Source organism: Brachycentrus maculatus, unplaced genomic scaffold (genome assembly GCF_059751285.1).
Source record: "Brachycentrus maculatus isolate JH-2025_06_01 unplaced genomic scaffold, ASM5975128v1 h1tg000227l, whole genome shotgun sequence".
In the NCBI taxonomy this organism is placed as follows: Eukaryota; Metazoa; Arthropoda; class Insecta; order Trichoptera; family Brachycentridae; genus Brachycentrus; species Brachycentrus maculatus.
In genome coordinates this window covers 272,925-287,307 of record NW_028280978.1, presented here as the reverse complement: position 1 = coordinate 287,307, position 14,383 = coordinate 272,925, and the positions used below count along the sequence as shown (strand labels likewise).

At 33.9% G+C, this 14,383-nt stretch overlaps 1 protein-coding gene across 4 annotated transcripts in view; it reads left to right on the top strand.

Annotated features, from left to right (window-relative positions):
* milt (trafficking kinesin-binding protein milt) overlaps positions 1-14,383 on the top strand; it is an 87,202-nt gene that overhangs the window by 10,285 nt on the left and 62,534 nt on the right. For 2 of the 4 annotated variants that reach the window (XM_088264435.1, XM_088264430.1), the window contains one exon: positions 8,844-8,976. In XM_088264435.1, the coding sequence (XP_088120561.1) occupies positions 8,946-8,976 (31 nt within the window). In that variant the 5' untranslated portion in view covers positions 8,844-8,945. Of the gene's footprint in view, positions 1-3,227; positions 3,721-8,843; positions 8,977-9,980; positions 10,651-14,383 lie in introns of those variants that run through there. The other 2 variants (XM_088264436.1, XM_088264431.1) reach the window with 2 other exon arrangements.

The window sequence follows — 14,383 nt, the reverse complement described above, 5'->3', positions numbered from 1 at the left end:
TCTATTTTCATAAGAGAGCCCAAAGTAAAATGAATATTTTTTTCGATGCTGCCTTTCTATGGAAATGACTGAAATGAACTATGAAGAACGAGGAAAATTGGTCATAATCAACAACTTTAAATACTTACTAAAGTGGAAGTGGTCCAAAGTCGGAATAATCGGAGGGTATGTATGAGGAGATGCGTGAATGTGGAAGAGGGGATAGTTTTTTGCAGAAACGAAGTGGTGTGGCTTTCTATACTATCTACTTACCTCTACGGAAAAGCGGCGTGTTGATTAGTTACTCGGTTAGAATCTTAATCGTTCTTTTATATTTGACTGCTCTAATCCTTTATACCTAAAATAAAATCCAAACAGATATTTAAAATATAAAAGTTATTCCGATTATTCGATATTCATAAGTTGAAAAGGTTATAAACCAAGTACCTATATAATTATGTACATTTCAAAATCTATTTAAAAAAAACTTCAATAAAAAAATATGCTGTTGTTTAACATTTGTCGATTGTAATATCTTTAAGGAGACCTTTTCCCACTAGTCTTTCTGAAGTATTTCTATTTTAGCACGGTTTATTAGCTTTTTTTAATCAATAAAAAATACTCAGTTTTTCGTTAGTTTTTCACATCGAAAATTCCCATTTATAGGGAATGTGAGTTTATCGGTTTGTAATTTCAAATGAAACGTCGTTAATTTAATTATTATATATACACTTTGTGATAAATCTTTGGAGTCAACTTAGTGAAATTTCCGCTGTGAGGTTATCCGTTCCCAAGGCAGTGGCGGTATGCACGCGGAGAAAGTATACAATGTTTTCCATAAACCAACTATTTACTTTGCAGGCATTATCATTTACCGTTTTATCGGCATCATAATAGTATTCCCTAAGAAACATGTCGCTTTCTGAAATGCAAATGTAACAGGTTAAATCGTGCAGATAGCGAGATCGCCATTTTCAAGTGCGACTTAACCAAATCATTAAATTCCACCATTATTTCTAAACTCTTACTCGTAAATATCCGTAAAGGTCTGCTCGCAAAGAAACACTACCCATGTGCGTGATGAAAATCTTGAAGGAATTATTGAAATTAAATTTTTACGATCGCGAGCCATTAGGAGAGGGGGTTTATGCGATTTTATATTGTGTGTTTTTGTATGCTTACGGTATTCGCAGTTGACATTAATGTCATACTCGTACGTAAAAACAGGTACAACATTATTAAATCATCCGGTTAGCTAGGTGATGACCATGATGTCATCATGATACCCATACCTACTAACATTTATTTAAAAAAAAAACCTTTTAACCTTAGACCTTTGAAAGTATTATATAATACAATATAAAACCGATATTGTGAAATTTGTGCGTTTGTTTAAAATATATATAGTATTCTCGAGGCGCCGGATAAAGTTTTAGTAAAAGGGTCAATCATTTTCCTCGACCTCATGTACTAGCATACGAATGCTCGTGCAAGTACGTTTATGCAACCGCGAGAACCCGAGCTATTGCTGATATTTTTCTTTCCCTCTCTACTATTCCTTTTCGCTTTCTTTTCCCATAAAGCAGCAAATTGAGCTCCTTCGTCACTTGCTGTACACCCAAATATATTCAATTACTAAATCCATGAATCTGGATCGAAGGTGTAATCACGGTGTCTTCAAATAATTAACAATCAAGTTATCACAACTGCGATACCCTATTCTCCATTTTGTGCTGTTAGGAGTTCAATTAAGGTGATGGTATTATTGATTGTCGTATTACCTATAAGATAGTATAAACATTTTTTTTAAAAGAACTTTATTAATCAATCAGCAATAACAATTATTTTCATACCATTCACATTTCTTATGAAACATCATGTTTATATACAATTATAGGGATTTCACTTTGGCAAATGATTTCACTACAGCTGTGACACCGACTTGGCTAAAAATCTCCATTCATTAAGATCAAGTTTGTATTTAATTACCCTAAAAGGATTTACACATAGAAGATCTACGCACATAGAAAATGCGTGTTTTGTTCTTTTGGAATCAGAATCTAGCACAATGGTAAAATGCTTTCTCTCCAGTTCCGCGATAATTTTATTTTTATCCCGTACTTTTTTATAACACTTTTGTATAACCTTGTGATGATTTCAATGAATTTTATTAATATAACCCAATTTTTGTAATTATTTTCAGAATAAATACATCACAGTAGAATTAAACAATACTAGATTAAAGTTTCTTTGTCGGCTTAATAAAAAAGAGCCATATGCATTTCAAAAAATATATCGAAATAAATTATAATAATGTACCTTACGTACTATAGTTTTAGTAAATAAATAAATAAACAAGAAAAAGTTAAAGCTACCTCCAAAACAACGCGCTTTGTAATGTACCGTGATTGACCATGTCCCACTTTTAAAATTCTGAACATACTAAGCCACCACACATTTTTGCCGCTTCCATTTAACTTATGCAATGAGAATAGATGGCTAATAGTAATTAAAATACTTCACAGACCACTAAAAACTATTATTGAATAATATTACTTACGGATATTTTCATAGCGCTGTTATTATAGCATGGTGTATCGGATAAGAAGTATTCTTATATAGCGATTAATTTTTCAATATTTTTAATGCATTTGTCCGAATAATATGTATATTAAATGAGAATATGGCAGTAGAGGTTGTGTACCCCTCAGGGTTGCATACCCGTACCTACATAAGCTTGTGTAATTTAGATATACAAAATTGTAATTAGTACGAGTTCCTTGAGGTTTATTTTAATTCTGATTATCTAACACGACTAATAAATTAGTAGCTACTTAAAATATACATTTATTATCGTAAATAAACCGTTAATAATCTTTATTTACTTTATAATTAGTAGAATTTTACTTCATTAGCTTTCTCTCAGCTTTGAACCTCGAATAACCATAGTGATTTGTGAAATGCATCCGCATTTTTAAACCTTTTAATCTTCGTTTTTCCGCCTTCATGATGAATGGGCGCGTGCCGCTGCAAGATCCACGTGTCTACATCCAGTTTCTTTTTTTACTATCCTCGTGTCGTTCCAGTTTAATGTCCGCACTGAAACACCTCCCGCACCAGGGGACAATAAAAGCAGAACGGCTTCCGGCATGTGCCGGCCAGTGATAATCCGGCGGCTAGTGTAGTATCTTCCAGTCGCGGGACGTCGGCCGCCGCCGCTTTGCGTTTTCTCCATGCTCCTTTTTCGTCTGTGGTGCAGCGGATGAAAATAGCGCTCGCGGTCTGCGGGAAGCGGGGGCCCCGGCGCTACGGCCTCCTCCGTGCATCTCCTCCGTATGTAATCGATAGTCAGTAAAACGAGGCCACCGCGAGAAAATATTCGAGTGCCATCCATCTCGTCTTAGGGCGAGTGCGCAGCTTTGGAAGTTGTCCCATCGCGTGAGGGTGGCGCCCGTCGGAAGTGGCAATGAACTCCCTCCCGCGACTCTTCACTCGGCGCTTGTGACACCGCACCGCCTAGAGTTTCTTCCCGCTGCACATTTCGATCTTGTCCAGCGGATGTCGTGTACCGTCTGATTCTTCGTTTCATTCCACATCGCTATCGTGCGTTACTTTTTATTGTTTCCGCGTTATTTATTATGCTGTGATTTATCGCGACTCATGTTTTACCACTGACCCGAGAATAAGACATTCGTGTTCGTTTTAATAATTGACTAGGTGTTGATATCACAATCAAATTCGGTGAGTTAAATAATTAGTTATGTTTTTATTAACACTCTCCGTATCATTCATCGTTCATTTTGTGTAATACCTCCTTAAAAGTGATATTACACAAAGTGAAAGATGAATGATAAGGAGAGTGTTATATTACCATACCACAAAGTTGACATTGCTTTTAATATACAAAATATATTTTATTATTGTTTACGTTATACCAGCATCTTAGTTTCAAAACAGATGTCTCGCATCTGATATTTTGTCTCAAACTTGATAAAAGTATACATTGAATAAAAATCATTAAAGTTTAAAGCCGTAGGTTGTGCTTAAAAACATATCTGGGTTGGCAATATTAACATAATGTATTTTCATACTGTTTTATTTTTATTTTGTAAAGTAGAGGTTATAGTTGTATGGCTTCATTGTTGAAAAATTTTATACAAATAATTTCAATATTGAAATACTATTTATAATTTTAATATTGAAACACTATTTATAATTTTAATATTGAAGTACTATTTTTATAAATTTCAATGAATTAACTTATTTAAAACCAACTTAATTAATTTATATTAATTACTAAATGATTCCGTATACACTTGCAAGGATTCGCAATGTTTTGTTTTTACACTGTTGTTGATTCCCGACTTAAAATACCCAACCCCAATCTCGGTGATTCACGCACAGCACTCATTCACTTACTTTTTAATGGATTTTTTTTATGAATCACGACGTACAGATTTTGCTCATGAAAACATTGTGGAGTTCTTTTTTAATGCTGATTATTTCCCTATTAACATTTTGTCAGCAACTAATCGTTTGTATCATATAACATTGAAAGTAAAATAATAAATTTTACTTTTCATGAAATATTATTATTTTGTAAAATATGTTTCAACCGCCATTGGGGTCATCTTCAGGATGTCGTTGTTTTGAAACTTTCGGATTAGATATTTGTATATTTTGTTTTTATATGTTTCCTTCAAATGACCATGTAAATCTATATTTAATATTGCAATAGATTTAAATTTTGTACTTGCATTTCTTGGTGGAACTGCATTTTAAATGTATAATAAAACAACAAGTAAATAGTTTTTTTTCCACATTTTTTTATTTGATCGGTGATCGAATTTCGTCGTTATCAAAGTTATGACAGCAGTCTAATGATGTCGGTAACGATGAAACTCGGTCACTTGCCAAATAAAATAAAAGTGGAAAAAACTACATAGAATGTTGTTGTTTTATTATATACTAGGCTTAGTAAATAAAACTTACCATTTTTTATTATTTTTTATTATACTTTTATGACTAATTGCACTAGTCAGAATTATAAAAGAGTCACATTCTATATCTAGTGTAAAAGGAATCAAGCGATATAATGCGGCTGCTCAAAAGTAAACTTAGACATAAGTTTTTGTTTGTAATAATACAAATTTGGACAATTTGTTATACTACATATAGCGCCATTTCCGTAAAATACTACCTCAAGGGCGCTGAGTAACGGCGCGTATATAAAAAAGGATGTCATACTTCCCATTATAATATAATTTTAACATATTTTAAATCGGGAAAACCGAAGTGTGAAAATATTAAGAGCAAAATATACCTTATTTTAAATTACATCCTCTTTGATGATATGGATTGGTATATCTACTACTACCACTACCACCATTACGCCGTTTCACTGCAGAGGATCGAACGCCACACTCTTCTATCCTGACATACACTCCTAGCTTCCTTCACATCCATACACCTTATCATAAATGCTCTCCGATTACGCAGACATTTTACGCCACCAGATTTTAGGTTCTGATTGATCTGATCGTGCCAAGTCTATTTCGGACGTCCTCGTTCTGTTCTCCCGGTCACATTCGCCAAATATTCTTCCTTAGTCATTCTCTCGTTATCCATTCGCTCCACGTGTGCATACCACCTTAAAGAACTAATAACTTTACTTTTTAAATTTATATAAATGTAAGAGACTTGGTTTTGCTTTGGGGCACCCAAATGTGTATTAGGCATATCAACAAATAAAAAAAAATAATCATAGTAATAAAATATTCATGTTATTTTTTGACATCTCATCAAAGATGAAGAAGAATATGGAGGTCTGGGCATTTACGGGGCTGACTACCGTCATAGGCTGGTTTAAGTGATCACTTTACATACGTGTAACATTCACCAATTCTACCCATTATTGACAACCACACTACTCAAATTCTTGGAAGTACTATATATATGAACCAATTCAGAAACATTGTTCTTGAATCACTAGAACTTCACTAGAGCCATCTATTGGTGAGATGAAAATAAGCTTTTTATTGAGCAGAAACACTTATATCGGTATTTGGACAAACTCAAAATGTTGTAAATAAAATATTAGTTAGCTATGTTTTGGTTTTGTGTTCCCTTAGGTATGCACGAATAAATGATTTAGATTGGTTTTAATTTCCACTGTCCAATAAAGCGTGGCATTGGTATCAAGCGCTCCGTTGGCAGTTACGTCATCATGCCCCCCACTTGGGCTGGCGTCCAGTCAGCTGATGTCTCGGCCACTCGTCAATGGGCAAACCAGTAGTTAATTGTTGCTCATTTTTCGCGAGTTCTCTTGATAAAACGCTACTAGCGCGGAAACGTATTTCCACCAACGCAATTTCCAAATTCAAACAGTTACTCCTTTGGCAAAAATTTTGGCATCGCCGTAATTTTTTTTAATGTGCTTGTAAATCATTTTAAAATACCTACTACTTTATGTCATTGATATTTTTAGTTTTATTATTTACTAGCAACACACAGTTTTTTTAATACTTTTTTATTTTATTTTACAATGATTAGAGTATTAAAATAATATTTACTCATGTGCAATTTATATGTATAACATAATATTTGGAATGTTGTGCATTGTTATTTTTTTGTTGTTGAATGTCTTAAGATGGAGAAAATAAGATTTGATCTGTGTGTGAAATTTTTTTTTAGTTATTTTCTAATTTTATTTACCTATCAATAACATTATCACTAATATTTAAATTTTAAATTGTTTTTGTCTATTTCACTCTCGTTCCTTAGGCTTTTCTTTTTAGTATATTTTAAAGTTGTCGTGTTTTATACTTCGTATATTTACTATTTTTAGTACCAATGAGAATATTTTTTTTAAAATTCCAGCTAGTCAGTCAATTTGTGATGGATTTATTTAGAAATATGTAAAAGTGACATGGATTTGAAGCTTTTCTCTAATATATTTCTAAAGTTTTGATTATCAAGGTATTTGCACTCGGGAAGAAAATCGAATTAAATATTTTTTTGTAAATATAATCTCTTTGTATATATAAAAATCTGTTAAATGAATAATAAAATTAGCGTTTAACTAAGTCGGCGACATATTGCATTATCACTTACGCAATAACGCTGTATTGATATATTTGCAATGCTGTTTACTTTTTATCAACGCCTCGCATTGTTCAATCATGTGCACTGTTGTCAATACAGATCATAATGGTCGCTCAAGGGATTTTTTGAACAAGTATCACGATTTGTTTGTACTCGTGCCGCATAAAAGGTTGACAGGTAAATCCCTTGTACGAGTATATATTCCTTATTTATTTAATGATTTCATCGATTGTCTTGTCGATTTGCTATTTAGACATTTAAAAAAAAAACTTTAATATATTTTTGATACCTTACATTTGTTCATATACATTGATTAGAAAATGTTTCGCTAAAGGCCTTTCATGTTTGGCCTAAAATAACACGCAAGGTTATCAAAAAAAAAAATCCTTAAGTCCGCGCTCACGGGACACTGTGCTCGAAAATGTGTTCGCCACGCTAAAAAAAATCTCATAGTTCTAAAATTTATTTTGCTAGCAAACAATCCAATGTTATTTTATCTCACTTTCATTCACGCTAATTGCTTCCTGGATTAATAAATTTTATCTTGTCTTATTGTAGATTTCATTCATGTAAACTCTCAACAATCTGATATAGGTGTCCGTCCACACATCGCTCACTCCTTTCAAGAACGCCATAAATAAAAAAACTTGATTTTTCAGGAGAACGTTTTTAAAGTTTAAAAATATAATACAATGCATTAAAAATAAATATCAAGCCACTTTTTGAACTTTTTAGTGTGCAACAGATCTTTTTAGGTAAAACTTGAAGGTTTTTTTTATCCATTTTAAAAATAATTAGTATATTTAAAAAAATAATTAAACAACACCTTTTCTTCAAAATGCAAAAACAACACTTTCTGCCCTGTAGCGGGTAAATATTAAGTTAAAAATATGCCGCTTTTGCTGGGATATATTACATTTTCTGGGCATTCCGAAAACATGCACAGCTGAAAATTGACGATTTTTGATTTATGACGTTCTTGAAAGGAGTGAGCGATATGTTACAATTAAGGTAGACTAGTTTAAATATTTCATTAATTCGTCTTAATGAATTCAAGAGATTAGAGAGAGCATATCGAACTTAATATAATTAAGGGGCGTCGGAAAAACATGGCATACAATAATAGTTTTGTATTTAAAACCTATTAATATCAACCCCGAAATTCGCATTCATAAAGCTGTTTTAAGTACATGACTTCAGTTGAAAGATTAATATTCTAAAGAAATCGTATTGTCATTTAAACAGTTCCATTACCTGAGGTCATAAAATGACTATCAGTCCTTATTACTCACCTTCCGCTCCTTGGATAATTTCTTTGAATGTAATCGACCGTAATTATAACTTCTACGAATAATGAACCAATTAACGTCGGTTAAAAATAAATAAAAATTAGTCATGTTAAGTGTTTTTTGTTGCTATGAAGTATCTTAAAATCAAATAGTATGGACATATTGCCAGAAACTGCCGAGGGTTGAAACCATACGCATTGAAAAACTTTATAACTTTGTACTAGTTTCTCTCACAGTTGACGATTAAATTGAACTGACAACGCATTTAACTCTGCCAGAAGTCGAGAATGCGTTTTGAGCTATACAGATGCAACTTGCTATTGGGGACCGCATCACACCGATGACTAAGATTCTTATTCGGTCCACGCAGAAGTGAGAACTCGGCTCTGATCTGGCGAGATCGCACGCTACAGTGAGCTCGGTGTCTGTGCCCGCCACGCGATGTTCATGGTGTGGTGTATCTTGTTCCAGGAGGGCGAGACCGCGGCGCAGGCTGTCGCCCACAGCCTGGCCGGCAAGCTGGCCGCCCTGCAGGATGCGGGCCCCGCGCGCCCCGCCTCGCTAGGCCGCTCCATGCTGACTCGTGAGGCCGGCACCATCACAGGTAACCTATTTTTTTTTTCAAATAATACTAACAACACAGACAGTTCCGACACGTTGTGGCCGTAAAGACCAGGGTGGTGGAATGTTAGCCGGTTTAACCAATTTTCGTTCACGTCGAAGTTGGAATGAACTCTTCATTCTTGCACATATTTCTTTTCCCTGGCGTCATCAATATAGTTGTGTTAATGCTCATTCGATGCTAGACGACACGATCTTAATATTCTATCTTTTCTGCCGAGGACAATGAGACGCATAAGGTACAAAAGCATGTTAAAAGTAATTTAAAAAAAAAGGTAACTGCGTCTAAAACTTTAGGATTAGCCTTCGATGGTGTCGTCAGATTACTTGTCTATATCTTATACAGGGAAAGTGCTAGGGTACGCTAATGTGTAATTATTTTTACACGAATAATTAAATTAAAACAAAAATATGTTTATCTTCATAGCTAAGGGGAGAATAGTCATATTGTTAGTTTAGTGATACTTTAGGTATATTGTTTATCGACACTCTTAACGCGTTAAAATGTTACACTCAATGTTTATGAAATGGTATTCTTTGATGGAAATCAATTCGGTCTCTGTCACTGTGTTTCTAAAATGTATACCTTTCGACACGAAACGTTTTGCTTTGGGAATCATTGTTAAGATAAATATTTATGATAAATGAACGCGTAAAGCAGACTTACAGATAGAACCGAAGTTTCGATGAAAATTATAACATTGAAGATATTTATGTGTGATGCAACCTTGAGTTTTGGCAAACATCCACTTTCTAATTTTCCCACAACCTTGTCGTTTCACAATTAGCGGATACGAACCTCCAGATTTTTTTTCGCGATGGACATTGTCCCGAGAAATGGCATATGTAGTAAGTTAGTCTAGTTGGGGTACTATTTGGCACATGGAGAAAAGGAGGTTGAACACGCCGCGTGATTTTTGGCGCCGGTCCATTCTGTTCAAAACCTCTCAGCTGTTTATTTCTGGTCGGCTTACGAGCCGGCAGTGCGGCGGGTAGCTTCGCGGCTTCTGGATTCCGGGACGGTCTCTCCATTCAATATTTACTATCGCCAGATATGGAAACCGATCCGACGCGAGCCTCCAGCCTCGTTCGTTTATTTTCCTTGGCATAATCCCGACTTGCGAGCCGGCGAACTTAGCGTCGGTGCCGATACGGTGTTAATGGAAGTGTAACTTTACGTCACGGAATTGTTAGATCATCAACTGTTTCGCGAGTGGTGGAATATCGATATAGGATCTTCTTATCAGCGAAATATAATTTTGCGATAGTGATTGTCATTATTTTATTATTTGCGTAGAGTACATACAAACGGTTGCAATTGTGTAATTTCCAGAGATTTTAGTGCAAATTACAGTGTAAACAATAAAAAAATACATCTGTTGCGAATGATTTAAATTGCCGTCGTTCGTATTACTGAAGCCGCAACGAACGTTTTTCGACTGCTCCACGAAATTTCAGTATATTTTTCAGCAGAAAAGTTTTGTTATCGGGTTCATTGTGTTGTGATGGTAGTTTGGTGAGGGGTGGTGGTGGCGGAGGATGTACGCAGCGGGGGTGGGGGTGGGGGCAGCAGGGAGGGGCAAGTCGCGCCTGCGCAACCAGCCTGCCGCGGAATACGCACAAGACAAGCACAAGATCCTCTGCAATTGGCAAGACGGTAAACAATGCCAATTCCGATTAAATTGCAAAAAATATAACAACAAATCGAACGTTTCTTCGAAATTATTTGAGAATCTGAAATTGACAAAGATAAAACACATGACAGACATCGATATTAATAACTTATCTTTTCGAATTTATCGTATGATACGTATGTATACAATAAATATTAAAGATAATTTATTTTATATCAATATTGTACGCATAAGTAATTTCTTTCTTGTGACATTCATTTCCTACACCGATCGGCTTAAATGAAAAAGGGGTTTTAATGAGTACGTAAATATCTACTAAATATTTGTATAATACATATATACTCAAACATAACAATATCATATCACAATATCATAACTGTTAAAATAACACCTAAGTACATACTTATTGTAATATATTTTTACATGTCTTATATTATTTTAATTTTAATTACTTCATATCTGTTATGAACCACTACTGCACAAAATAATATGATCGTAAAATCCGTCTTACCCTACTGTCTAAATGACAATTTCCAACACTGGCTGTTCCGTTGTCACATGACACTGATTATTATTATTTTTTTAACTATGAAAAAAGCTAATAACATATATTTGAGAAAATATCTATGAAATTTAAACGATACATGTAGTTTTTACATAAAGTTAGTTGCGTTGTTTAGTAAAAAAGAAAAAAAAATGTATTGGCGGTCACTGTTATTTTTGATCCTCCTCTCCGTTTACATACATAAAACGTTTTCACATCATGTTCTGTCACATCTTTTTTTTTCTTTTGTTTCCGTTTCATATTTCCATTTTCATAAAAAAAAAACTTCCGTACATTTATATATTTGAGGCGCTTCATTGTATTTCCTGAAATTATATTGATTTTTTTATAAGGAAATCAATTTATAAGGTAATGATTTCGTTGTTGTTTAGTTTTCTTTAATATTTATTAACAGACAAGAAAAGTTCAGATACGACCTCCTTCATTTTAAATTCAAAAGATATGTCGTCGTCGAATAAATAAAATCTGCGCATAATTTTCAACTTGGTGTTAAGAATGATGAAAGAAGAATGGTATTAAAGTTTTTTTTTGTATTCTGTTAGAATACACATTTCTCACAGACGTTTTACATTGCAAAGTTAAAGGAGTGACTAAAATTTTAGCGGAAAAGCTATATTTTACATTACTTTAAGCGGAACGACTTGCCTCTTCTGTTCGTTTTTTCGTTGGATCCGTCATCGTTATTTTGGTGTTGAATATTTTACTGCTCATCATGCATGAAAATTAAATATTTCACAATTCATTTCTTTCGTGTTTCAATTTGTCACCAGCCCTAACGAGTGTTTCTTACATTTCGGCCATCGGTAAATAAACTCGCTGATATATTCACTTTGGGGTAGTGGATGCTTGGTTGCGAATGTAGCGTCGTGATTTGATTCCCGCCAAATTTAAAAAATAATTCTAGAAGGCTTTATTTAATTTTTCATAATCTCCTTCGTCCTCTCTTTCCTACTGTTTCGAGTATTTATGGTATAATTAATTGTTACGCTTCACGTGAAAATAATCATAATTGTTGCCTTTTTTATGCTATTAATTTATTCTAACAATAAATTTAGAGAGAACACATATTTTTTGGAGTTAAACCGCTGTGATTTACTTTTGCTTACGTTTCGACCACCATTACAGGTGTTACCGTTTCGACCACAGAGCGCTATAGTACTAAAGTTGTGTTATGAAAAAAAAAATGCATAACTACCATAATATGCAAACTAACTTAACTGTTTGCACTCCTTAATTTCATAATGATTTTTTATTATTTAAACCAACTACCCAGTTTATTTGTTTTTGTAAAAAAGGGGTTCCACATTAGTTTTGTATTAGATTGTGTATATTATTTATTTTTATAAAATTATTAAAGTAATTATTCATATAATATCGAGCCAAACTCGACATCAAAATCGGCGTAATGAATACGATGTCGAGCCACACTCGACGTAGGTGCGGTAAGGGTTGTCCTTTTAATGCTGGCGAAAATGTCGGTAGGAGGAAACGAAACGGATTATCATAGAAAATATGCATTCTATGATGATTTAAAACACATCTTAGTGTTTGACATTAGTTTGAAAACGCCCTCGAAAAATGTCACAAAAATAAATTGATTACGCACACTCAAGACCTGTCTTAGCGTTTGACTAGGTTGTCATTATGCCGGATGATTAACATACAAACGATGCAATTAATAAGCACTTAACATCTCGTTGAATGATCGCGAATTGATCGCGTTCACGCACGATCTGTGCTCTCGCGACGGCGCGTAACCACATGTGCAAATATAACCATATTTATTTATATTCTATCACATCATCCCAAAAGCTCGCCCCGCGTGCGAAATAGAACTGCTAACTTTACTTCTCCCACGCTCTATCGATTGTTTTACATTACTTCTGCTCTGTTCACCGTTCATTCATCTTTCTTCGCATTCATACTCTTTTTTTGATACCTGATTCTATCCACATAAAACTTCCCGTTTGGCTTTACTGATTGATGTGACATTTCTTCGTGTTTTTTCGTATCTTACCGTGTAAAGCGCTCACCTTTGTCTTTTTTGTGTTTTCTAAATACGCTAACGGTTGTGTGAAACACGAATCGAATGGTTGGATAAATTTTGTATTCTACGTATCATATTATAAAAGCGGCGATGATATGCACGATTTTACATAACTTGAAATCACCTTTTGTATTATCATTTTAAATAATTTGACTTTCTCGTATTCAGAAGAGCATTCGTGTGTCTAGTCATTTTTACTGAATGTATATTTTAGTAGTAACATTTAAGTGGAACTAAGTCCTATTTTGAGATGTTTTCCTGGTAATTCATACAGAATTATCACAATAGTTGATATAATATTGAATATAATTTGTGTAGTACATGTCATTGGTGATAAACCAAAAGACACAAAATACCCAATATTCCTTAACCGGATCGGAAACCATGTTGCATCGTCTACAGGCAGCTTCTCTTGATAAGCGTTCTGTGGGTTTTGCTCAAAGTTCCTAAATAGCGCGAGTTAGTTTATTTATTAATTTAATGTTATCCTTCCGATCCTAATACTAAAGATAGAAACGAAAAACCAACCATTTTTAGTGATAAATGTACAAACCTTGTTGGTAAAAATAACGTAACTCCTACTAGTAAAAAATAACCCCCTTTACCGGCTAATAATACCTCTTTCACTATTTTTCTACTCGTTTTTAAAAAACCTTGATACGAAATCAATTTCCTATGGTAGAAAAAACTCATTCTCTACTAAATTAACAAAATCATTTGCTGTGCTTTGGTATGACGTCACCTTACACTGTAATTGCCAATAATCATAAGTGGAGCTATTTTTACTTTTAAATTATAAAAAAATCTAAAATTTTATCAAATCAAATAACACATAATTGACGAAAAATAAGTAGTAAAAATTATTATTGTATTATTTCCAGTATTATTCATTTTAGTTAGAAACTCAATAAATTATATCGGATTTATCGTTTTCGCAGGTAGTTATGAGATTTCTCAATTACCATATTTGTAAGGTTCGTTTCTAATCTAAATTACCACAAATCGTAAGTCGGAAGCCAGAAACATGAGCTAGTATTTATTACGTCAAAGCGGGACTTTCATGATGGTTGCCAATAGTAAATAATGTATTCCGACCATTACGGTTAACTTACCATTCCCCAAGCGACATTGTGCAGTTGAACTC